At 57.6% G+C, this 21,795-nt stretch overlaps 3 protein-coding genes across 3 annotated transcripts in view; all 3 read right to left on the reverse strand.

Moving 5' to 3' along the window:
- Nucleotides 1-21,795, reverse strand: part of COX6B1 (cytochrome c oxidase subunit 6B1) — a 102,327-nt gene that overhangs the window by 44,782 nt on the left and 35,750 nt on the right. The gene's annotated exons all lie outside the window — the stretch shown is intronic.
- LOC141915831 (trypsin-like) lies at nucleotides 984-8,083 on the reverse strand. The gene is given in 10 exon segments (XM_074807703.1): nucleotides 984-1,278; nucleotides 1,608-1,684; nucleotides 1,778-1,909; nucleotides 2,390-2,536; nucleotides 3,786-3,921; nucleotides 4,832-5,100; nucleotides 5,102-5,120; nucleotides 7,193-7,239; nucleotides 7,242-7,348; nucleotides 8,023-8,083. Coding segments are annotated over 10 exon segments (1,290 nt in total).
- LOC141915832 (kallikrein-8-like) lies at nucleotides 11,914-18,995 on the reverse strand. The gene is made up of 6 exons (XM_074807704.1): nucleotides 18,896-18,995; nucleotides 18,684-18,734; nucleotides 18,027-18,168; nucleotides 16,174-16,883; nucleotides 13,289-13,425; nucleotides 11,914-12,069 (listed from the first exon to the last, which is right to left on the reverse strand). Exons 1-6 carry the CDS (start codon nucleotides 18,993-18,995, stop codon nucleotides 11,914-11,916), a joined length of 1,296 nt encoding a protein of 431 aa, XP_074663805.1.

The following is a 21,795-nucleotide window of genomic DNA, read 5'->3' on the forward strand; positions in this document are numbered from 1 at the left end:
TCCATCTCTCCTCCCTCCCTCCCTCCTCCCCTCTTCTTTCCCCCTCCAAACTTCCATCTCTCTTCCCTCCCTCCCTCCCTCCCTCCTCCCTCCCTCCTTCCTCACTTCTTCCTCCCTCAATTTTTCCTCCTTCCCTCTTCCCTCCCTCCTTCCCTCCTTCCCTCTCTCTTCCTCCCTCCCTCCCTCCAATTTTTCCTCCTTCCTCCCTCCTTCCCTCTCTCCTTCCTCCCTCATTTTTCTCCTTCCCTCTCTCCTTCCTCCCTTTTCCTTCCTCCATTTTTTCCTCCTTCCCTCCCTCCTTCCCTCCCTCTTTTCCATCCTTCCTTCCATCTCTCCTCCCTCCCTCCTCCCCTCTTCTTTCCCTCCAAACTTTCTTCTCTCTTCCCTCCCTCCTTCCTCACTTCTTCTCCTCCTCAATTTTTCCTCCTTCCTTCTTCCTTCCCTCCCTCCCTCCCCTCCCTCCCTCCCTCCCTCCCCTCCAATTTTTCCTCCTTCCTTCTTCCTTCCCTCCCTCCTTCGCTCTCTCCTTCCTCCCTTTTCCCTTCCTCCATTTTTCCTCCTTCCCTCCCTCTTTCCATCCTTCCATCTCTCCTCTCTCCCTCCCTCCTCCCCTCTTCTTTCCCTCCAAACTTCCTTCTCTCTTCCCTCCCTCCTCCTTCCCTCTCCCTCCCTCCCTCCTTCCTCACTTCTTCCTCCCTCTCTCCCCCCTCCTTCCCTCCCTCCCTCCTTCCCTCATTTCCCCCCCTTCCCTCTCCCTTCCCTCCCTTCCATCTCTCCCCCCCTCCCACCCCACGTCCCCCCGTGTCACCTGCTCTCCCCCGACGTGTCACCGCGTGTCGCCGCGTGTCGTCGCCGGCCTCTGGGTGCCCACGGCTGCGGGTGGGGGCGGGTTTTTGTCACCGCTTGGGAGGGGCCGTGTCACCCTGACCCCGCCCCTGGGGACACCCTGAGGGGGGGAGGGAGGGGCCAGGGGGAGGAGGAGCCTAACGGGGGCGACGATGCTCCCAGGGGACCCAGTCGCCCGCCTGCGCCCCCAGTTGCTCCCAGTACACCCCATTTAAGAGCTTCTCCCCAGTTAGGCTGGATGGGGAGGGTGGGGGAGGGGGAGTCCCGCCCTCTTGGGTGCCCTGCCAGCTCCCGGGGGAGACGCGGAGCGTTTGTGGGTGCCACGACGCCGGGGTTCCCTCCCACTGCGGTTTTGACCCCGGGCCCGGCACGTTGCCGCTGCGGCCTCCCTGTCCCCCCGGCCTCAGTTTCCCTCCGGCCTCGTTATCTGCCCTAATTAGCCCAGAACGCGGCCGGGGCGGGGGTTGGGGTGATGGTTTCACCCCGTGATTCACCGCCCTCCCCCCCCCCCCCCTCCCCAACCGCTGACTCAACGGCTTTGGCGGCCCCGTGACATTTCGGGGTGCTCCGCTCCCGCCGTGACTACGGTGTTGGGGGGCGAGGATGCCCCCGCCCCCCCACTGTTGACCCAATTTTTCACTTGCTTTTACACATTTCTGACCAATTTGGCCCAGTTTTGTCCCCTTTGGCCCAATTCTGCCTGATTTTGCCCACTTCTGCCTGTTTTGGGCTCAATTCTGCCTGATTTTATCCGCTTTTACCTGATTTTGCCCACTTCTGCCCAACCTTGCCTCAATTCCACCCGATTTTGCCCACTTTTACCTGATTTTGCCCAGTCCTGCTATTCGATTTGACACCCTTAGACCCAATATCCCCCACTTTTGCCCCATTTTGCCTCACTTCTGCCCAATTTTGACTCAATCCTGCCCACTTTTGCCATTTTTTGAACCCGCTTTTGCCCACTTCCACCTGATTTTGCCCGCTTTTGCCCTCTTCTACCCAATTCTGCTCCATTTACCCCACATTCCGCCCCCCCGGTGCCCCCCAAGAGGTCAGAGATGCCCTGGAGATGCAGGGGGGGGTGTGTTTATTGGGGGGGGAAGGTGGGTCTGGGGGAGGTTGATGGGTCCCATCATGGGATTGGTGGGTCCATGGCGGGGTTGGTGGGTCCCATCATGGGGTTGGTGGGTCCATGGTGGGGTTGGTGGGTCCCATCATGGGGTTGGTGGGTCCATGGTGGGGTTGGTGGGTCCCATCATGGGATTGGTGGGTCCATGGTGGGGTTGGTGGGTCCCATCATGGGGTTGGTGGGTCCATGGTGGGGTTGATGGGTCTGTGGTGGGGTTGGTGGGTCCATGGTGGGGTTGGTGGGTCCATCATGGGATTGGTGGGTCCATGGTGGGGTTGGGTGGGTCCCATCATGGGTTGGTGGGTCCCATCATGGGGTTGGTGGGACCATGGTGGGGTTGGTGGGTCCCATCATGGGGTTGGTGGGTCCATGGTGGGGTTGATGGGTCTGTGGTGGGACGAGGAGGTCTCAGACCTCCCCGATGGTCTCCTGGATCCATGGGAGGTAGTTGTAGACCCGGCTGTAGACCCCGGGTTTCCCCGGCTGCCCACAGGGGTGGTCACCCCACGAGACGATGCCCTGCAGGACCCCCTTGCAGATGAGGGGACCCCCCGAGTCACCCTGGGGACAAAAGGGACCATGACAGGACCACGGTCACCATCCCCGGCCAAGGAGGACACCGTGGGGTGGGGGGGGAGGTGGCCAGGGAGGGGGAACACGTGGCCACCTTGGGGTGGCTGCTCTTGGGAGATGCGGGGCGCAGCGAGGTGGCCAGGGAAGGGGGGGGGTGGTGGCCATGAGGCATGAGGGTGTGGCCGTGGGATGTGGGCGTGTCTTGAAGGCCAGGGGATGAGGGGAGCAAAGGTGGTGGGACACGGGGACAAGGTGGGACATGGGACAAGGTGGTGGGACACAGCGATGAGGTGATGGGACCACGGGGACAAGGTGGGACACGGGGACAAGGTGGGACATGGGGATGAGGTGATGGGACAGGGGGACAATGTGGGACGTGGGGACAAGGTGAGACATGGGGACAAAGTGATGGGACATGGGGACAAGGTGGGATACGGGACAAGGTGGTGGGACACAGGGACAGGTAGGACATGGGGACAATGTGATGGGACACAGGGATGAGGTGGTGGGACATGGGGACAAGATGATGGGACCCAGGGAGAAGGTGATGGGACATGGGGACAAGGTGGGACGTGGGGACAAGGTGATGGGATGTGGAATGAGGTGGTGGGACACAGGGACAAGGTGGGACACAGGGACAAAGTGGTGGGACACAGGGATGAGGTGGTGGGACACGGGGACAAGGTGGGACACAGGGATGAGGTGGTGGGACACGGGGATGAGGTGGTGGGACACGGGGACAAGGTGGGACACAGGGATGAGGTGGTGGGACACGGGGACAAGGTGGGACGTGGGGACAAGGTGAGACATGGGCCAAAGTGATGGACATGGGGACGAGGTGGGATACGGGGACAAGGTGGTGGGACACAGGGAGAAGGTGATGGGACATGGGGACAAGGTGGGACATGGGGACAAGGTGATGGGACGTGGAATGAGGTGGTGGGACACAGGGACAAGGTGGTGGGACACGGGGACAAGGTGGGACACAGGGATGAAGTGGTGGGACACAGGGATGAGGTGGTGGGACACGGGGACAAGGTGGGACACAGGGATGAAGTGGTGGGACATGGGGACAAGGTGGGACGTGGGGACAAAGGTGGTGGGACACAAGGACACGGCCACATCCCAAAGCCAATGGGCCAAGGGGTGACCAAAGGGCCGTGGGGAGGGGCCATGGGGCTGTGGGGACATGGGGACACGGGGGACATGGGGAGGGGACACGGGGAGCTGGCCGTACCTGGCAGGAGTCCTTGCCCCCCGCCGCCGCGCCGGCGCACAACATGTCCTGGGTGACCTTGGTGCCGTAGACGCGCCGGCACTCGGCGTCACCCACCGCCGTGACGTTGACGCACTGGGGGTGTCGGGGAGGGACTCTGGGGGTGGGGGGGAGGGGACACACGTGGCCAACCCGGGCCAGGACACAGAGTCCCGGCCACTGGATGCCACCACCCAACCCAACGGGTGTTGAGGTGACCTTCCCGTGGTCACTTGGGTCCCTTCTCCATGGAGATGCCACCACCCAACCCAACGCCATTGAGGTGACCATCCCATGGTCACTTGGGTCCCTTCTCCATGGAGATGCCACCACCCAACCCAACGCCATTGAGGTGACCATCCCGTGGTCACCTGGGTCTCTTCTCCATGGAGATGCCACCACCCAACCCAACACCATTGAGGTGACCATCCCATGGTCAGTTGGGTCCTTTCTCCATGGAGATGCCACCACCCAACCCAACACCATTGAGGTGACCATCCCATGGTCAGTTGGGTCCTTTCTCCATGGAGATGCCACCACCCAACCCAACACCATTGAGGTGACCATCCCATGGTCAGTTGGGTCCTTTCTCCATGGAGATGCCACCACCCAACCCAACACCATTGAGGTGACCATCCCGTGGTCACCTGGGTCTCTTCTCCATGGAGATGCCACCACCCAACCCAACACCATTGAGGTGACCATCCCGTGGTCACCTGGGTCTCTTCTCCATGGAGATGCCACCACCCAACCCAACACCATTGAGGTGACCATCCCATGGTCAGTTGGGTCCTTTCTCCATGGAGATGCCACCACCCAACCCAACGCCATTGAGGTGACCATCCCGTGGTCACTTGGGTCCCTCCTCCATGGAGATGCCACCACCCAACCCAACACCATTGAGTGACCATCCCATGGTCACTTGGGTCCTTTCTCCATGGAGGATGCCACCACCCAACCCAACACCATTGAGTGACCATCCCATGGTCACTTGGGTCCTTTCTCCATGGAGATGCCACCACCCCCACCCTCCCGTGTCCCCCCCTGGTACCTTGGGGGCTGGTGGTGGTGCCCACCCCATGACGGTGCAGTTGGTGCCGGTGGCCAGGGGGCTTCTGGGTAAGGCCACGGGACGGACGAAGGGGGTGATGGTGAAGGGGGGCTCCACCCGCAGCAGCATCAGGTCATGGGCGTAGGAGGTGGCCCCATCCACGCTTTCGTAGTCCGGATGGACCACGGTGGCCACGGCTGTGGCGAATTGCTCCTCCCCCGTCAGCCCGGCCAGGCTGTGCTCCCCCCGCCCGCACCTGGATGTGGCTGGGGGACACGGGAGGGGCGTGGCACTGGGTGGGAGGGGGCATGGTATTGGGTGGGGGATGTGGGCGTGGTGGGCGTGGTCATGGTGGGACACGGTCATGGGGGACACGGTCATGGTGGGTGTGGTCATGGTGGGACATGGTCATGGGGGGTGTGGCCATGGTGGACATGGTCATGGTGGGTGTGGCCATGGTGGGTGTGGCCATGGTGGGTGTGGCCATGGAAAGACACGGTCATGGTGGCCATGGCCATGGTGGACACGGTCATGTGGGACACGGTCATGGTGGGCGTGGCCGTGGTGGTGGGACATGGTCATGGTGGGTGTGGCCATGGTGGGACACAAATCATGGTGGGCGTGGCCATGGAAGGACATGGGGGACGTGGTCTTGGTGGGCGTGGCCATGGTTGACATGGCCATGGTGGCCACGGTCATGGTGGGCGTGGCCATGGAAGGACATGGGGGACATGGTCATGGTGGGCGTGGCCATGGTGGGATGGGGTCCAGGTCATGATGACCCAGTTCTTCCCAGTTCTTCCCAGTTCCCCTCCCAGTCTTCCCAGTTGCCCTCCCAGTTCCTCCCAGTGCTTCCTGGAAGCTCTCCAGTGCCTCCCAGAAACACCCACCAGTGGGTGGCCGTGAGCACCCGCTGGGCACTGACCAGGGCTCCCAGTGCTCCCAGTTCACACCCAAGAGCCCCAGTGCCCCTCCCAGAGTCTCCCAGTGCCTCTCCCAGTGCTCCCAGTCCCATTCCCAGCACCTCCAATTCACCTCCCAGTGCCCCAGTCCCCCTCCCAGTGCCCCCCAATTCCCCTCCCAGTGCCCCCAGTCCCCTCCCAGTGCCCCCAGTTCCCCTCCCTGTGCTTCCAGTGCCCTCAATCCCATTCCCAACACCCACAATTCCCCTCCAGTGCCCCCAGTCCCCCTCCCAGTGCCTCCCAGTGCCTCACTTCCCCTCCCATGCCCTCAGTCTCCTCCCAGTGTTCCAGTCCCCCTCCCAGTGCCTCCCAGTACTCCCAGTCCCCTTCCCAGTGCCCCCAGTTCCCCTCCCAGTGCCCCCAATCCCATTCCTAGTGCCCCCAATTCCCCTACCAGTGCCCCCAGTCCTCCTCCCAGTGTCTCCAGTGCCCCCAGTCCACTTCCCAGTGCCCCCAATCCCCCCTCCCAGTGCCTCCCAGTGTTCCAGTCCCCTTCCCAGTGCCCCCAGTTCCCCTCCCAGTGCGCCCAGTCCCTGTCCCAGTGCCCCCAGTTCCCGCCCCAGTGCCCCCAGTTCCCATCTCAGTGTCCCCAGTCCCCCTCCCAGTACTCCCAGTCCCCTTTCCAGTGCCCCCAATTCCCCTACCAGTGCCCCCAGTCCCCCTCCCAGTGCCTCCCAATACTCCCAGTCCCCTTCTCAGTGCCCTCAGTTCCCCTCCCAGTGTTCCCAGTCCCCCCCCAGTGCCTCCCAGTATTTCCAGTCCCTTTCCAGTGCCCCAGTTCCCCTCCCAGTGCCCCAGTCCTCCTCCCAGTACTCCCAGTCCCCTTCCAGTGCCCCCAGTTCCCCTCCCAGTGTCCCCAGTCTGCCTCCCAGTACTCCCAGTCCCCTTCCCAGTGCCCCCAGTTCCCCTCCCAGTGCGCCCAGTCCCTGTCCCAGTGCCCCCAGTTCCCGCCCCAGTGCCCCCAGTTCCCATCTCAGTGTCCCCAGTCCCCCTCCCAGTACTCCCAGTCCCCTTCCCAGTGCCCCAGTTCCCCTCCCAGTGTTCCCAGTCTGCCTCCCAGTACTCCCAGTCCCCTTCCCAGTGCCCCCAGTTCCCCTCCCAGTGCGCCCAGTCCCTGTCCCAGTGCCCCCAGTTCCGCCCCAGTGCCCCCAGTTCCCATCTCAGTGTCCCCAGTCCCCCTCCCAGTACTCCCAGTCCCCTTCCCAGTGCCCCCAGTTCCCCTCCCAGTGTTCCCAGTCCCCCCCCAGTGCTTCCCAGCACTCCCAGTCCCCTTCCAGTGCGTCCCCAGTTCCCCTCCCAGTGTCCCCAGTCCCCCTCCCAGTACTCCCAGTCCCCTTCCCAGTGCCCCCATTCCCCTCCCAGTGCCCCCCCCCGACCTGGTCTGGCAGTGGGCGGCCGTGAGCACCCACTGGGTGTTGAGCAGGGGCCCCCCCCGCACTGGGGCTGGTCGAAGTAGAAGAGGAGGACGAGGCCGGGGTGGGCCCATGTGGGGCACTCGCTGCCCCCCACGATCCGCTCGCCCCATGGCCAGCCTGGGGGGGGCGAGGGGGGGGCGAGGGGGGGGATGTTGGGGGCTACTGGGAAACCCCCACCCCCCCCGGCTCCTCCCCTCCCAGCAGCACCCACAAGGGGCCCCCCTGCACCCCCCCCCCCCACCTTGGGGGGACACCCCCACCCCTGGACACCCCAGAGCCCCCCCCGCACCTTCACCCCCACCTTGGGACCCCCCCGCACCCCCATCCCCACCCTTGGCTCCCCAGGGCCCCCCCCCTGCACCCTCACCCCCACCCTGGGGACCCCCCAGACCCCCCTTGTGTCCCCCCTGGACACCATGGCCCCCCCCTGCACCCTCACCCCCACCCTGGGGACACCCCCAGACCCCCTTGTGTCCCCCTGGACACCCAGGGACCACCCCTGCACCCTCACCCCCACCCTGGGGACATCCCCCGACACCCTTGATGCCCCCAGGCCCCCCCTGACCCCCCACCCCACCTTGGGAACCCCCCTGGGCCCCCCAGGGCCCCCCCTGCACCCTCACCCCCACCCTGGGGACCCCCCAGACCCCCTTTTTTCCCCCCTGGACACCTCAGGGACACCCCCCCCCATGGACCCCTCCCCTCACCCCCCCACCTTGGGAACCCCCCAGACCCCCTTGTCCCCCCCCCGGACACCCCCGGGACCCCCCCGACACCCCCCACCCTCTCACCGGGGGTCACCAGCGCCGGGAGGAGGAAGAGGAGGAGGAGGAGGCCGCAGGGGGCCGCCATGATGGGGGGGTGGGCCCGGGGGGGGGGCGGGTGCACTGTGGGGGGGGGGTTGGGTGTCCCCCATTATCAAAGCTCCGTGTAATTATTAACGAGGCCTCGTTAGACGCCCCCCTCCCCCCCCGCGCCGTGTTTGCTCGTGGCAGGTGCCACGTTCACACCCCACCCCCCGCCCCACGGCGAGGGGGGGCTGGGGGGCAGAGAAAGGGGGGCCCCTACAGAATCTATGGGGTGAAGGGGGTCCCCTACGGTATCTATGGGTCACAGTGGGTCCCCTACGGTATCTATGGGGTGAAGGGGGTCCCCTATGGTATCTATGGGGTGATGTGAATCCCCTATGGTATCTATGGGGCACAGTGGGTCCCCTACAGTATCTATGGGGTGATGTGGGTCCCCTATGGCATCTATGGGTAACAGTGGGTCCCCTACAGTATCTATGGGGTGAAGGAGGTCCCCTATGGTATCTGTGGGGCACAGTGGGTCCCCTACAGAATCTATGGGGTGAAGGGGGTCCCCTACGGTATCTATGGGTCACAGTGGGTCCCCTACGGTATCTATGGGGTGAAGGGGGTCCCCTATGGTATCTATGGGGTGATGTGAATCCCCTATGGTATCTATGGGGCACAGTGGGTCCCCTACAGTATCTATGGGGTGATGTGGGTCCCCTATGGCATCTATGGGTAACAGTGGGTCCCCTACAGTATCTATGGGGTGAAGGAGGTCCCCTATGGTATCTGTGGGGCACAGTGGGTCCCCTACGGTATCTATGGGGTGAAGGGGGTCCCCTATGGTATCTGTGGGGCACAGTGGGTCCCCTACGGTATCTATGGGGTGAAGGGGGTCCCCTATGGTATCTATGGGGTGATGTGAATCCCCTATGGTATCTATGGGTAACAGTGGGTCCCCTACAGTATCTATGGGGTGATGTGGGGCAGCCCAGACACCTGGGTCCCCTACGGTATCTATGGGGTGAAGGGGGTCCCCTATGGTATCTGTGGGGCACAGTGGGTCCCCTACGGTATCTATGGGGTGAAGGGGGTCCCCTATGGTATCTATGGGGTGATGTGAATCCCCTATGGTATCTATGGGTAACAGTGGGTCCCCTACAGTATCTATGGGGTGATGTGGGGCAGCCCAGACACCTGGGTCCCCTACGGTATCTATGGGGTGAAGGGGGTCCCCTATGGTATCTGTGGGGTACAGTGGGTCCCCTACGGTATCTATGGGGTGAAGGGGGTCCCCTATGGTATCTATGGGGTGATGTGAATCCCTATGGTATCTATGGGTAACAGTGGGTCCCCTACAGTATCTATGGGGTGATGTGGGGCAGCCCAGACACCTGGGTCCCCTACGGTATCTATGGGGTGAAGGGGGTCCCCTATGGTATCTGTGGGGCACAGTGGGTCCCCTACGGTATCTATGGGGTGAAGGGGGTCCCCTATGGTATCTGTGGGGCACAGTGGGTCCCCTACGGTATCTATGGGGTGACGTGGGGCAGCCTGGATGTCTGGGTCCCCTATAGTATCTGTGGGCTGAAATGGGTCTCTATGGTGTCTATGGGGTGAAGTGGGTCCCCTACGGTATCTATGGGGTGACGTGGGTCCCTATAATATCTATGGGGTGATGTGGGTCCCCTATGGTATCTCTGGGGTGAAATGGGTCCCTATGGGTCAAATTGGGTCCCCTACAGAGTCTATGGGGTCATGTGGGTCCCTACAGTACCTATGGGGTGACGTGGGTCCCCTACGGTATCTATGGGGTGATGTGGGTCCCCTATGGTACCTATGGGGTGATGTGGGTCCCCTACAGTATCTATGGGGTGATGTGGGTCCCTATAGTATCTATGGGGTGAAGTGGGTCCCCTACGGTACCTATGGGGTGATGTGGGTCCCCTACAGCATCTATGGGGTGGAATGGGTCCCTATGGGTCAAATTGGGTCCCCTACAGCGTCTCTGGGGTGATGTGGGGCGGGGTGTCCCCCTGCCCCCCCCGCCCGCCTCCTGGCGGATTAACGCGGGATTAAGGAAGCCCCGCCCCCCGACGCGGCGGGACAACAACCGCGCCCTGGGCGTGGCGGGGGCGCGGAGGTCACGTGACGGGCCGGGCCTCGGCTCGTTAACGCTAATTACAGGCTTAACGATTTTAGGGCCATAATCAAAGGAACAAAACAGCCTCGTTGCCCGGATCGGGCCCCGCCGCTGGTGATTGGCTGGTGCTGGTGGCAGCCACGCCCCACGGCGGGGGGGAGGTGACACGCCCTCGGGCAGGATGCCCAACCAATGGCGTGGCTCCCGTTTGGGGGGGTGGGGCTTGGGAAGAGCCCAACCAATCGTGTGGCCTCAAGTCGTGGTGGGTGGGACTTGGGAAGAGCCCAACCAATGGTGTTTCCTCTACCTGAGGTGGGTGGGGCTTGGGAAGTGCTCAACCAGTCGTGTTGGGTGACCCTCATTAGCATGATCAGCTCCCTTGGGTTGGCCAACCATCATTGGTTGGGTATCCTCATTGGGTTGACCGGTTGGCCAACCATCACCAGCTTGGATGACTCCTGGTGGGTTGGCCAACCATCATTGGTTGGCTGACCCTCATTGACATGACCAACTCCCTTGAGTTGGCCAAGCATCATTGATTGGGTGACCCTCATTGGCTTGACCAACCATCATTGGTTGGCTGACCCTCATGGACACGACCAACTCCCTTGAGTTGGCCAACCATCATGGATTGGGTGACCCTCATTGGGTTGACCAACTCCCTTGGGTTTGTCAACCATCATTGTTTGGGTATCCTCATTGGGTTGACCAGTTGGCCAACCATCACCAGCTTGGATGACTCCTGGTGGGGTGGCCAACCATCATTGGTTGGCTGACCCTCATTGACATGACCAACTCCCTTGAGTTGGCCAACCATCATTGGTTGGCTGATCCTCATTGACATGACCAAGACTTTTGGTTTGACCAACCATCATTGGTTGGGTGACTCTCATTGGGTTGACCAACCCCTTGGGTTACCCAACCATCGCCAGCTTGACCAACCCTTGTTGGCTTGACCAACAATCATTGGTTGGCTGACCCTCAGGGACATGACCAACTCCCTTGAGTTGACCAACCATCATTGGTTGGCTGATCCTCATTGACATGACCAAGTCTTTTGGCTTGGCCAACCATCATTGGTTGGGTGACCCTCATCGATTGGGTGACCCTTGTCACATTGGTTGAAGCTCGTTGGCTTCTTCACTCCCATTGGGCATCTCCTGGTGGCTCAGCCATTGTTGGCCACCAGTGATGGAGTTGGGCAACCGGCTTTGGTGGGTTACCCTGGTTGAGTTGACCAACTCCAGTTGGGTTGGAGGACTCATCCACCAGCGTCCCGCGTCCTCGGCGCCACCGCAGCCACGTGACTTGGTCCTTGCGAGACGACAGGTGGGAAAACGCCGTTTCTCTTCCAATCAAACCAACTTCTCAGGGAAAGCCCCAAATGTGGGGCATGGTGGGAAGGATGTGACCTCAAAACGAAGCCCCGTGGCCAGGAGTGGCCACGGGGCTTGTGGATGACCCTGGAGGAGAGGAGATGTCTGGGCTTGACCTTGAAATCGAATTTTTTGGCAGGAGGGAGCTTGAAAGGACCAAATTTCCCACCAAACATCACAACGTTTTAATTACTCGTGTCATCCCACCCACCCTCTCACCAGCTTCACCCGGTGACCTTGGCCACCACCTCGCCGCAGCCTCCGTTGGGCCAGTGGTAGCCCAGCCGTGGGCCTCCAACCTTCCTTCCCCTCACCCTCCCCCCCCCTGCCCTGTCCCATCTCTCTGGACGTTTGGAGGTTGCCGGTGTGTCACTGGTTGTCCTCCATGGTCTTCTGGATCCACTGGGCGTATCTACAGACCTTGGTGTAGACCCCGGGTCTCTTGGGTTGGCCACACTTCTCCATGCCCCACGACACGATGCCTTGGAGGGTCCTGTTGCAAACCAAAGGGCCTCCAGAGTCGCCCTACGGAAAGACGGAGGGGGTCAACCTCTTGGGTTGGGCAACTCTTTGTGGCTTGAGGCGCTGTTGTTAGGTCTCGTTGGGTTGGGTGACCTCTTTGGGTTGGCCAAGCCTTATTGGGTTGAAGAAGGAGATCTTTCAACCCAACAAGGGTTATTCAACTCCTCTTGGGTTGGCCGGATGTTCCTGAGTTGACCAACCCTTGATGGGTTGAAGAACCAACATCAAGTTCTTCAACTCCTCTTGGATTGACCATCTCTTCTTGAGTTGGCCAACTATGAATGAGTTGGTCAGTCCTGTTGGGTTGAAGAACATCCTTGAGTTGGCCAACCCTTGCTGGGTTGAAGAGGGAGATTCTTCAACCCAACAAGTGTTATTCAACTCCTCTTGGGTTGGCTGGATGTTCTTGAGTTGGCCAACAGTGAATGAATTGGCCAACCCTTGATGGGTTGACGAATCAACACTGGGTTACTCAACTATTCTTGGGTTGGCCAACTATAAATGATTTGACCAACCCCTGTTGGGTTGAAGAACCAACACGAGGTTCTTCAACTCTTGGGTTGACTGGCTCTTCTTGAGTTGGCCAACTATGAATGAGTTGGCCAACACTTGTTGGGTTGAAGAACCAACACCAGGTTATTCAACTCCTCTTGGATTGGCCAGGTGTTCTTGAATTGGCCAATTCTACTTGCATTGGCCAACCCTTGTTGGGTTGAAGAACCAACACTGGGTTACTCAACTCCTCTCGGGTTGACCAACTCTTCTTGAGTTGGCCAACTATGAATGAGTTGGCCAACCCTTGTTGGGTTGAAGAACCAACACTGGGTTACTCAACTCCTCTCGGGTTGACCAACTCTTCTTGAATTGGCCAACTATGAATGAGTTGGCCAACCCTTGATGGACCAAAGAACCAACACCAAGTTATTCAACTCCTCTTGGGATGGCTGACTCTTCTTCAGTTGGCCAACTATGAATGAGTTGGCCAACCCTTGTTGGGTTGAAGAACCAACACTGGGTTACCCAACTCCTCTTGAGTTGACCAACTGCGAATGAGTCACCCAACCTTTACTTGAAGACCATCCTTGCGTTGGCCACCCCTCATTGGCTTCATAATGAGGTTGGCCAAGAGTGGAAGACCCCGTTTTGTTGCCAAAGGGACACCCAAGTCCCCCCCGCCCTTGGCGAAGAGGCGGCCATGGCCGAGGGGGATGTTTTGCCGTACCTGGCAGGAGTCCCTACCGCCTTGGAGGCTCCCGGCGCACAACATGTTGTCGGTGATGGAACCGGGGTACAACTGGTGACACTCGGCCGACGAGAAGATGGTGACGTTGACGCACTGCAAGACGTCCGGGTAAGTGACTGAGCCGGGACACGGAGAGGGGTGGGGGGGGAAGAAAGAAACCAGAGCGATTGACCCGGCAACCGGCAGAAATTCACCCCCCCCCCCAAAAAAAACCCATCAACTCCACCCGTTCTGCCCCGCAGAAGTGTCTCCGGTTGGGTTTTGGGGTGAAAAATGAGCGATTTGGGGCGTTTTCAATGAGAAAGTCACCGGTGGAGACACAGCCCATGGGGGGGGGGGGGGGATGTGAAACGTCCTCCCCGGTGGATTTCTGGGGCGGAAGAAGGAAACTCCGGAAATTGGGTCTTTTTTTGGGGTGTCTTCTCCTAAATTCTGTCTTATTTCCCTTTCTTACATTTTTTCTTTCGTTTCCTCGAATTTAATTTTAGGATATTGATGGTTTATCCCATTTTAACCACTTTTTGTCTTCTGGGGGTTTTAAAATTTTAATTTTATCCTCTGTATTCTTTCACTTAAATTTTAATTTTAATTGTATTCAACAACTTTTAATTTTAATTTTATCCTCTGCACTATTTCACTTTTTAAATTTTAATTTTACTCAACAATTTTTAATTTTATCCTCCGCACTATTTCACTTTTTAAATTTTAATTTTACTCAACAATTTTTAATTTTATCCTCCGTATTATTTCACTTTTTAAAGTTTAATTTTATTCAACATTTTTAAATTTTAATTTTATCCTCCGTACTCTTTCACTTTTTAAATTTTAATTTTATTCAACAATTTTAATTTTATCCTCCATACTATTTCACTTTTTAAAATTTTAATTGTATTCAAAAATTTTTAATTTTAATTTTATCCTCTGTATTCTTTCACTTGAGTTTTAATTTTAATTTTATTCAACATTTTTTAATTTTAATTTTATCCTCCGCACTATTTCACTTTTTAAATTTTAATTTTATTCAACAATTTTTAATTTTATCCTCTGTATTATTTCACTTTTTAAAGTTTAATTTTATTCAACATTTTTAAATTTTAATTTTATCCTCTGTACTCTTTCACTTTTTAAATTTTAATTTTATTCAACAATTTTAATTTTATCCTCCATACTATTTCACTTTTTAAAATTTTAATTGTATTCAAAAATTTTTAATTTTAATTTTATCCTCTGTATTCTTTCACTTAAGTTTTAATTTTAATTTTATTCAACATTTTTTAATTTTAATTTTATCCTCCGCACTATTTCACTTTTTAAATTTTAATTTTATTCAACAATTTTTAATTTTATCCTCTGTATTATTTCACTTTTTAAATTTTAACTTTATTCAACAACTTTTAATTTTAATTTTATCCTCCGTACTCTTTCACTTTTTAAATTTTAATTTTATTCAACAATTTTAATTTTATCCTCCATACTATTTCACTTTTTAAAATTTTAATTGTATTCAAAAATTTTTAATTTTAATTTTATCCTCTGTATTCTTTCACTTAAGTTTTAATTTTAATTTTATTCAACATTTTTTAATTTTAATTTTATCCTCTGCACTATTTCACTTTTTAAATTTTAATTTTATTCAACAATTTTTAATTTTATCCTCTGTATTATTTCACTTTTTAAATTTTAACTTTATTCAACAACTTTTAATTTTAATTTTATCCTCCGCACTATTTCACTTTTTAAATTTTAATTTTATTCAACAATTTTTAATTTTATCCTCTGTATTATTTCACTTTTTAAATTTTAATTTTATTCAACAATTTTTAATTTTATCCTCCGTACTATTTCACTTTTTAAATTTTAATTTTATTCAACAATTTTTAATTTTAAATCTTCTATTTCACTCAAGTTTTAATTTTAATTTCACTCTCTGTAATACTTAAGGTTTAATTTAATTTTATCCTCCGTACTATTTCACTTCATTTATTCTCATTTCTTCCTGCTCCCTCCTGTTCTACTTAACGAATTTTCTTTCACTTAATTTATCTGTTTTTCACCGGCTTTATCTTATCCCCCCCTCCCTTTCCCTTATTTCCTTTCTGTTATCAAACCCCGTCCTGTTAATTTCTCATTTCATCCAACATCCGATTTCTAGGATTTTATGTGATTTTTAGGGTATTCCTGCTTGTTTCTTTTCATCGTATTTGGTATAAATTAACCTAATTTCATGTTATTTCCTTCCCTTCCCTCCTCTGCTGCCCCTTTTTGTTCCCATTTCTTAGGAGAGGACCCAGGTCTCCAGGAGGGACCCAGGTGTCCAGGAGAGGACGTAGGAGGGGACTTGGGTGCTCAGGAGAAGACTCAGGCCTCTGGGACGGGACCCAGGTGTTGAGGAGAAGACCCAGGCCCTCATGAGAGGATCGAGGTGCCAAGATCACCCAGATGTCCGGGGGGAAACCCAGCCCTCCAGGAGAAGACCCAGCCCTCCAGGAGATGACCCAGACCTCCAGGAGAAGACCCAGACCTCCAGGAGATGACCCAGACCTCCAGGAGATGACCCAGACCTTCATGAGAAGACCCAAACCTCCAGGAGGAGTCTCAGACCTTCAGGAGAGGACCCAGATCTCCAGGAGATGACCCAGAGCTCCAGGAGGGGACCCAGACCTCCAGGAGGAGGCTCAGACTTCCAGAAGGGGACCCAGACCTCCAGGACAGGACCCAGACCTTCAGGAGAAGGCTCAGACCTGGAGGTCCAGACCTCCAGGAGATGACCCAGACCTCCAGGAGGAGTCTTAGACCTCCAGAAGGGGACCCAGACCTTCAAGAGATGACCCAGACCTCCAAAAGAGGCCACGGGTACTGGGTACCTTCTGGGGAGGTGGTGGCCCCCCATCCCGAGGTGACGCAGGTGGTGCCGGGCTCTGGGAGGCAGGAGGCCACGGGGATGGGCTGGATCCTGTTGTTGAGGGTGACGGGAGTCAGGAGCTTCATCAACATGATGTCGTTGTCCTTGGTGGTGGGGTTGTAGTTGGGGTGGGGCACGAACTTCTGCACCATCTTCTGCACCTCGCCCCACTCGCGGGTGTAGAGGTTGTGCTTGCCCAGGTGGGTGCTGGTGATCCTACGACACGCAGGGACACGTGGAGGGGTGGCTATGGCCACATGACTGTGGCCCATGGGCGGGGCTTGGAGGCCACGGTGTGGCCACTGGACTTGTGGGGCACGGTGGGGCTGGGACGTGTAGGGCACCAACAGTCTGGCCCATGTATGGGATGTGGGGATGTGGCCGTGGGTCCTACGGGACGTGGTATGGCCGGGACACACGTGGGATGTGGCCAGGACACGGGTGGGACATGGCCCAGCCCGTGAATGGGATGTGGAGACCAGGGCGCAGCCGTGGCATGTGGTGGGACACCATGGCCAGGACACGGGTGGGACACGGCGTGGGCCACACATGGGACATGGAGTCTGCGGCGTGGCCAGGACATGTGTGGGACATGTCATGGCCCATGTGTGGCACACTGAGTCCACAGCATGGCCAGGACACGTGTAGGACATGTCATGGCCCCCATTGGGACTGTGGACACGCATGACACGTGGAGACCCCCACAGCCGTGACACGTGTAGACCACAGGTCATGGCCATGACCTCCATGTGACCATGAGAGGACACGTGTGGGACACATCACTGCCCACATGTGGCACATGGGGTCTACAACATGTCCAGGACACGTGTGGGACACGTCACGGTCCCCGTGTGGGACCATGGACATGCATGGCACATGTGAAGCCCCCCATAGCCATGACACGTGTAGACCACAGAGACCACAGCATGATCATGACCTCCATGTGACCATGAGAGGACACATGTGGGACACATCATGGCCCACGTGTGGCACATGGGGTCCACACCATACCCAGAACATGTGTGGGACATGTCACAGTCCCCATGTGGCACCGTGGCCACACGTGACACACATGGAGCCCCCCATAGCCATGACACATGTAGACCACAGGTCATGGCCATGACCTCCATGCAACCACATGAGGACACGTGTGGACACTTCACAGCCCACGTGTGGCACATGGGGTCTACAGCATGTCCAGGACATGTGTGGGACATGTCACAGTCCCTGTGTGGGGCCGTGGACATGCATGACATACATGGAGCCCCCCATGGCCATGACATGTGTAGACCACAGGTCATGGCCATGACCTCCATGTGACCACAAGAGGACACATGTGGGACACGTCATGACCCACGTGTGGCACATGGAGTCTACAACATGTCCAGGACACATGTGGGACATGTCACAGCCCACGTGTGACACCGTGGACATGCGTGACACACATGGAGCCCCCGTAGCCATGACACGTGTAGACCACAGAGACCACAGCATGGTCATGACCTCCGTGTGACCACGAGAGGATACATGTGGGACATGTCACAGCCCATGTGACTGGTCAAGGTGTCTACAGCATGTCCAGGACACGTGTGGGACACGTCATGGTCCCCTGTGTGGGACCGCGGACACGCGTGACACACATGGAGCCCCCCCCCAGCATGACACGTGTAGACCACAGGTCGTGTCCATGGACACGTGTGGCCCACAGAGGCCCTGACAGGCCACGGCAAGCTGGGGGGGAGGTTGGGTCGCCCACCCGTGGTGGGTCACGAGGGCCCCGTCGAGCCCACGCCCCGCGCGCTGTCGCCCCCTTACCCCGGCGTGGTGCAGTGGGCCGCCGTCACCACCCACTGCCTGGCCACCAGGACGCCGCCGCAGTAGAGCTTGTACATGTCCAGGATGGCCACTTGCCACGGCTGCGAGTGGGGCTGGCAGTCCATGCCCCCCACCACGCGGTTTTCACCGGCCACCAAGGACGCTGCGAGGGAGGAGGGACGTGGCGGAGGGGACACACGCACACGTCACACACGTGTTAGCGCCACCACGCGCGTGGCCGCGCGCCCCCTCCACCCCTTCACTCACCCGTGGATGCCACCAGGACCAGCGTTCCCAGCAGCTTCACGGTGCCCCAGAGCCTGGGGGCCACCGTGGCTCGTAACTCCATCGCCGTGGCCGCTGTGGGGCAGAGGCGTTAGTGCCACACTGGGGATTTGGCCCTTCAGGGCTTCACCTGCACCCTCTGCCCCACACCCCGGGGAGAAGCTGAGATGGTTCTTGGGGGGCGTCGTGGCACCTCCATGTCGTTTTTTTCCTTTTTTTGGGGGGGGTGTGGGGGGGGTTGTGGTAACTCTACACCATTTTGGGGTCCACGCGGGTGTGGCGGGGGCCCCTCCTCTGTCCCCTCCGCCCAGCTGCTGCCCGATTCGCCCCGTCATCGCGCTTTTGCAACGGTGACGTCATCACCCCCCCCCCCCCCCTCCGGTGCCACAGCGGCAATCAACAGAGTCATCGTTAATGAGGCTCCTAATTACGGGCTCCACCAACTCCTCCGCCTCCCCCTCCTTGGCTTGAGGCGATTGACCTCCCAGCACCTCACGCTGCCCTCGGATGCCTCCCCCGGGCCAGGGCTGTGGGTCGCGGCCCCCGGAGCTGTGGGTCGCGGTTGCCCCGTGGCTGGGGGTTACGGTTCTTCGAGGCTGTGGGTGGGAGGCGCCCGTGGCTGTGGGTCATGGTTCCCCATGGGTCATGGTCCTTCATGGTTCCCTGTGGGTCATGGTCCCCCATGGCTGGGGGTCATGGTTCCCTGTGGGTCAGGGGTCCCCATGGGTCATGGTCCTTCATGGTTCCCTGTGGGTCATGGTCCCCCATGGCTGGGGGTCATGGTTCCCTGTGGGTCAGGGGTCCCCATGGGTCATGGTCCTTCATGGTTCCCTGTGGGTCATGGCTCCCCACGGCCGTGGGTCACAGTTCCCTGTGGGTCATGGCTCCCCATGGCTATGGGTCATGGTTCCCCATGGGTCATGGTCCACCACGGCCATGGGTCATGGTTTCCTGTGGGTCACGGTTCTCTGTGGGTCATGGTCCTTCATGGTTCCCTGTGGGTCATGGTCCCCCATGGCTGTGGGTCATGGTTCCCCGTGGGTCACAGTTCCCTGTGGGTCACAATTCCCCATGGCCGTGGGTCATGGCTCCCCATGGGTCATGGTCCCCCACGGCCATGGGTCACAGCTCCCTGTGGGTCACAGTTCCCTGTGGCTGTGGGTCACGGTTCCCTGTAGGTCACAGTTCCCCATGGGTCATGGCTCCTCGTGGCTGTGGGTCACAGTTCCCCATGGGTCACAGGTCCCCATGGCCATGGTTCATGGTTCCCCGTGGGTCACATTTCCCCATGGCCATGGGTCGTGGCTCCCCGTGGGTCACAGTTCTCTGTGGGTCACAGTTCCCCACAGCAATGGGTCAAGGTTCCCCCATGGGTCATGGCTCCTCATGGCTGTGGGTCATAATTCCCTGTGGGTCACAGTTCCCCATGGCTGTGGGTCATGGTTTCCTGTGGGTCAGAGTTCCCCGTGGGTCACAATTCCCCATGGCCATGGTTCATGGTTTCCTGTGGGTCACGGCTCCCCGTGGGTCACAGTTCCCCATGGCCATGGGTCACTGTTCCCCGTGGGTCATGGTCCCCTACAGCCGTGGGTCAGGTCTCCCCACGGAGGAGGTTTGTGGGCCCCACAGAAGTGGGTCAAGGCTCCACGTGACTGTGGGTCACAGTTCCCATGGCCATGGGTCAGAGCCACCCATGGGTGTGGGTCACCACTCCCTGTGGGCCCCACGGATAAAGGAAATGGGGCCCATGGGCGCGGGTCACTGCTCCCCATGGACATGGGAGGGGGGCCCCATGGATATGGGGTGTGGGACCCATGGATATGGGGGGTGATACCCATGGATATGGGGGGTGGGACCTGTAGATATGAGGGGTAAGACCCACAGATATGGGGGGTGGGACCTACCGATATGGGGGTGAGACCCATGGATATGGGAGGTAGGACCCACAAATATGGGGGGTGGGACCCACAGATATGGGGGGTGGGACCTGTGGATATGGGAGGTGGGACCCACAGATATAGGGGTGGGACCCACAAATATGGGGGGTGGGACCTACAGATATGGGGAGCGGGACCTAAATGTATACGGGGAGGGACCCACGGATATAGGGGGTGAGACCCACAGATATGGGGGGTGGTACCCACAAATGGAGGGGGTGGGACCCACAGATATGGGGGGTGGGACCCACGGATATGGGGGGTAGGACCCTGTGGGGAGACCGGATGAGGATGGGGGGCTGGGGAAGGGGCGCTGAGGAGGGAGGGAGGGGTGTGGGGTGGGGGCAATGGGGCCAGCACAGAGGAGAAGGAGGAGGAGGAGGGAGACCCGAGATGGAGTAAACCTGGAGAAGAGGAATGAGTAGAGCCCAGGGATGGAGCAAACCAGGAGGAGGGAAGGATGGGGCCCAAGGGTGGTGTAAACCTGGAGGAGGGGGATGGACAGAACCCAGGGATGGAGTAAACCTGGAGGAGGAAGGAAGGATCGAGCCCAGAGATGGAGTAAACCTGGAGGAGGGAAGGATGGAGACCAGGGATGGAGTAAACCTGGAGGAGGGGGATGGATAGAGCCCAGGGGTGGTGTAAACCAGGAGAAGAGGGACAGATGGAGCCCAGGGATGGAGTAAACCTGGAGGAGGAAGGAAGGATCGAGCTCAGAGATGGAGTAAACCAGGAGAAGAGGGACAGATGGAGCCCAGGGATGGAGTAAACCTGGAGGAGGAAGGAAGGATCGAGCCCAGAGATGGAGTAAACCTGGAGGAGGGAAGGACAGAGACCAGGGATGGTGTAAACCTGGAGAAGAAGGGACAGATGGAGCCCAGGGATGGAGCAAACACAGAGAAGGGAAGGGAGGATGGAGGTCAGGGATGGAGTAAACCTGGAGAAGGAAGGAAGGATCGAGCCCAGAGATGGAGTAAACCTGGAGGAGGGAAGGACAGAGACCAGGGATGGTGTAAACCTGGAGAAGAAGGGACAGACGGAGCCCAGGGATGGAGCAAACACAGAGAAGGGAAGGGAGGATAGAGGTCAGGGATGGAGTAAACCTGGAGAAGGAAGGAAGGACGGAGCCCAGGGATGATGTAAACCTGGAGGAGGGATGAATAGAACCCAGGGATGGTGTAAACCAGGAAAAGCGATGGACGGATCCCAGGGATGGAGTAAATCTGGAGGAGGGGGGATGGAGTGAGCCCAGGGATGGAGCAAACATGGAGGAGGGGGGATGGATAGAACGCAGGGATGGAGTAAACCTGGAGAAGGAAGGAAGGATCGAGCCCAGAGATGGAGTAAACCTGGAGGAGGGAAGGACAGAGCCCAGGGATGGAGTAAACCTGGAGAAGAATGGACAGACGGAGCACAGGGATGGAGTAAACCTGGAGAAGGAAGGACGGAGCCCAGAGATGGAGTAAACCTGGAGGAGGGGGCATGGAGAGAGCCCAGGGATGGTGTAAACCAGGAGAAGGGATAGACGGAACCCAGGGATGGAGTAA

The sequence above is a fragment of the Strix aluco genome, chromosome 27, assembly GCF_031877795.1.
Source record: "Strix aluco isolate bStrAlu1 chromosome 27, bStrAlu1.hap1, whole genome shotgun sequence".
NCBI classification, from domain to species: Eukaryota; Metazoa; Chordata; class Aves; order Strigiformes; family Strigidae; genus Strix; species Strix aluco.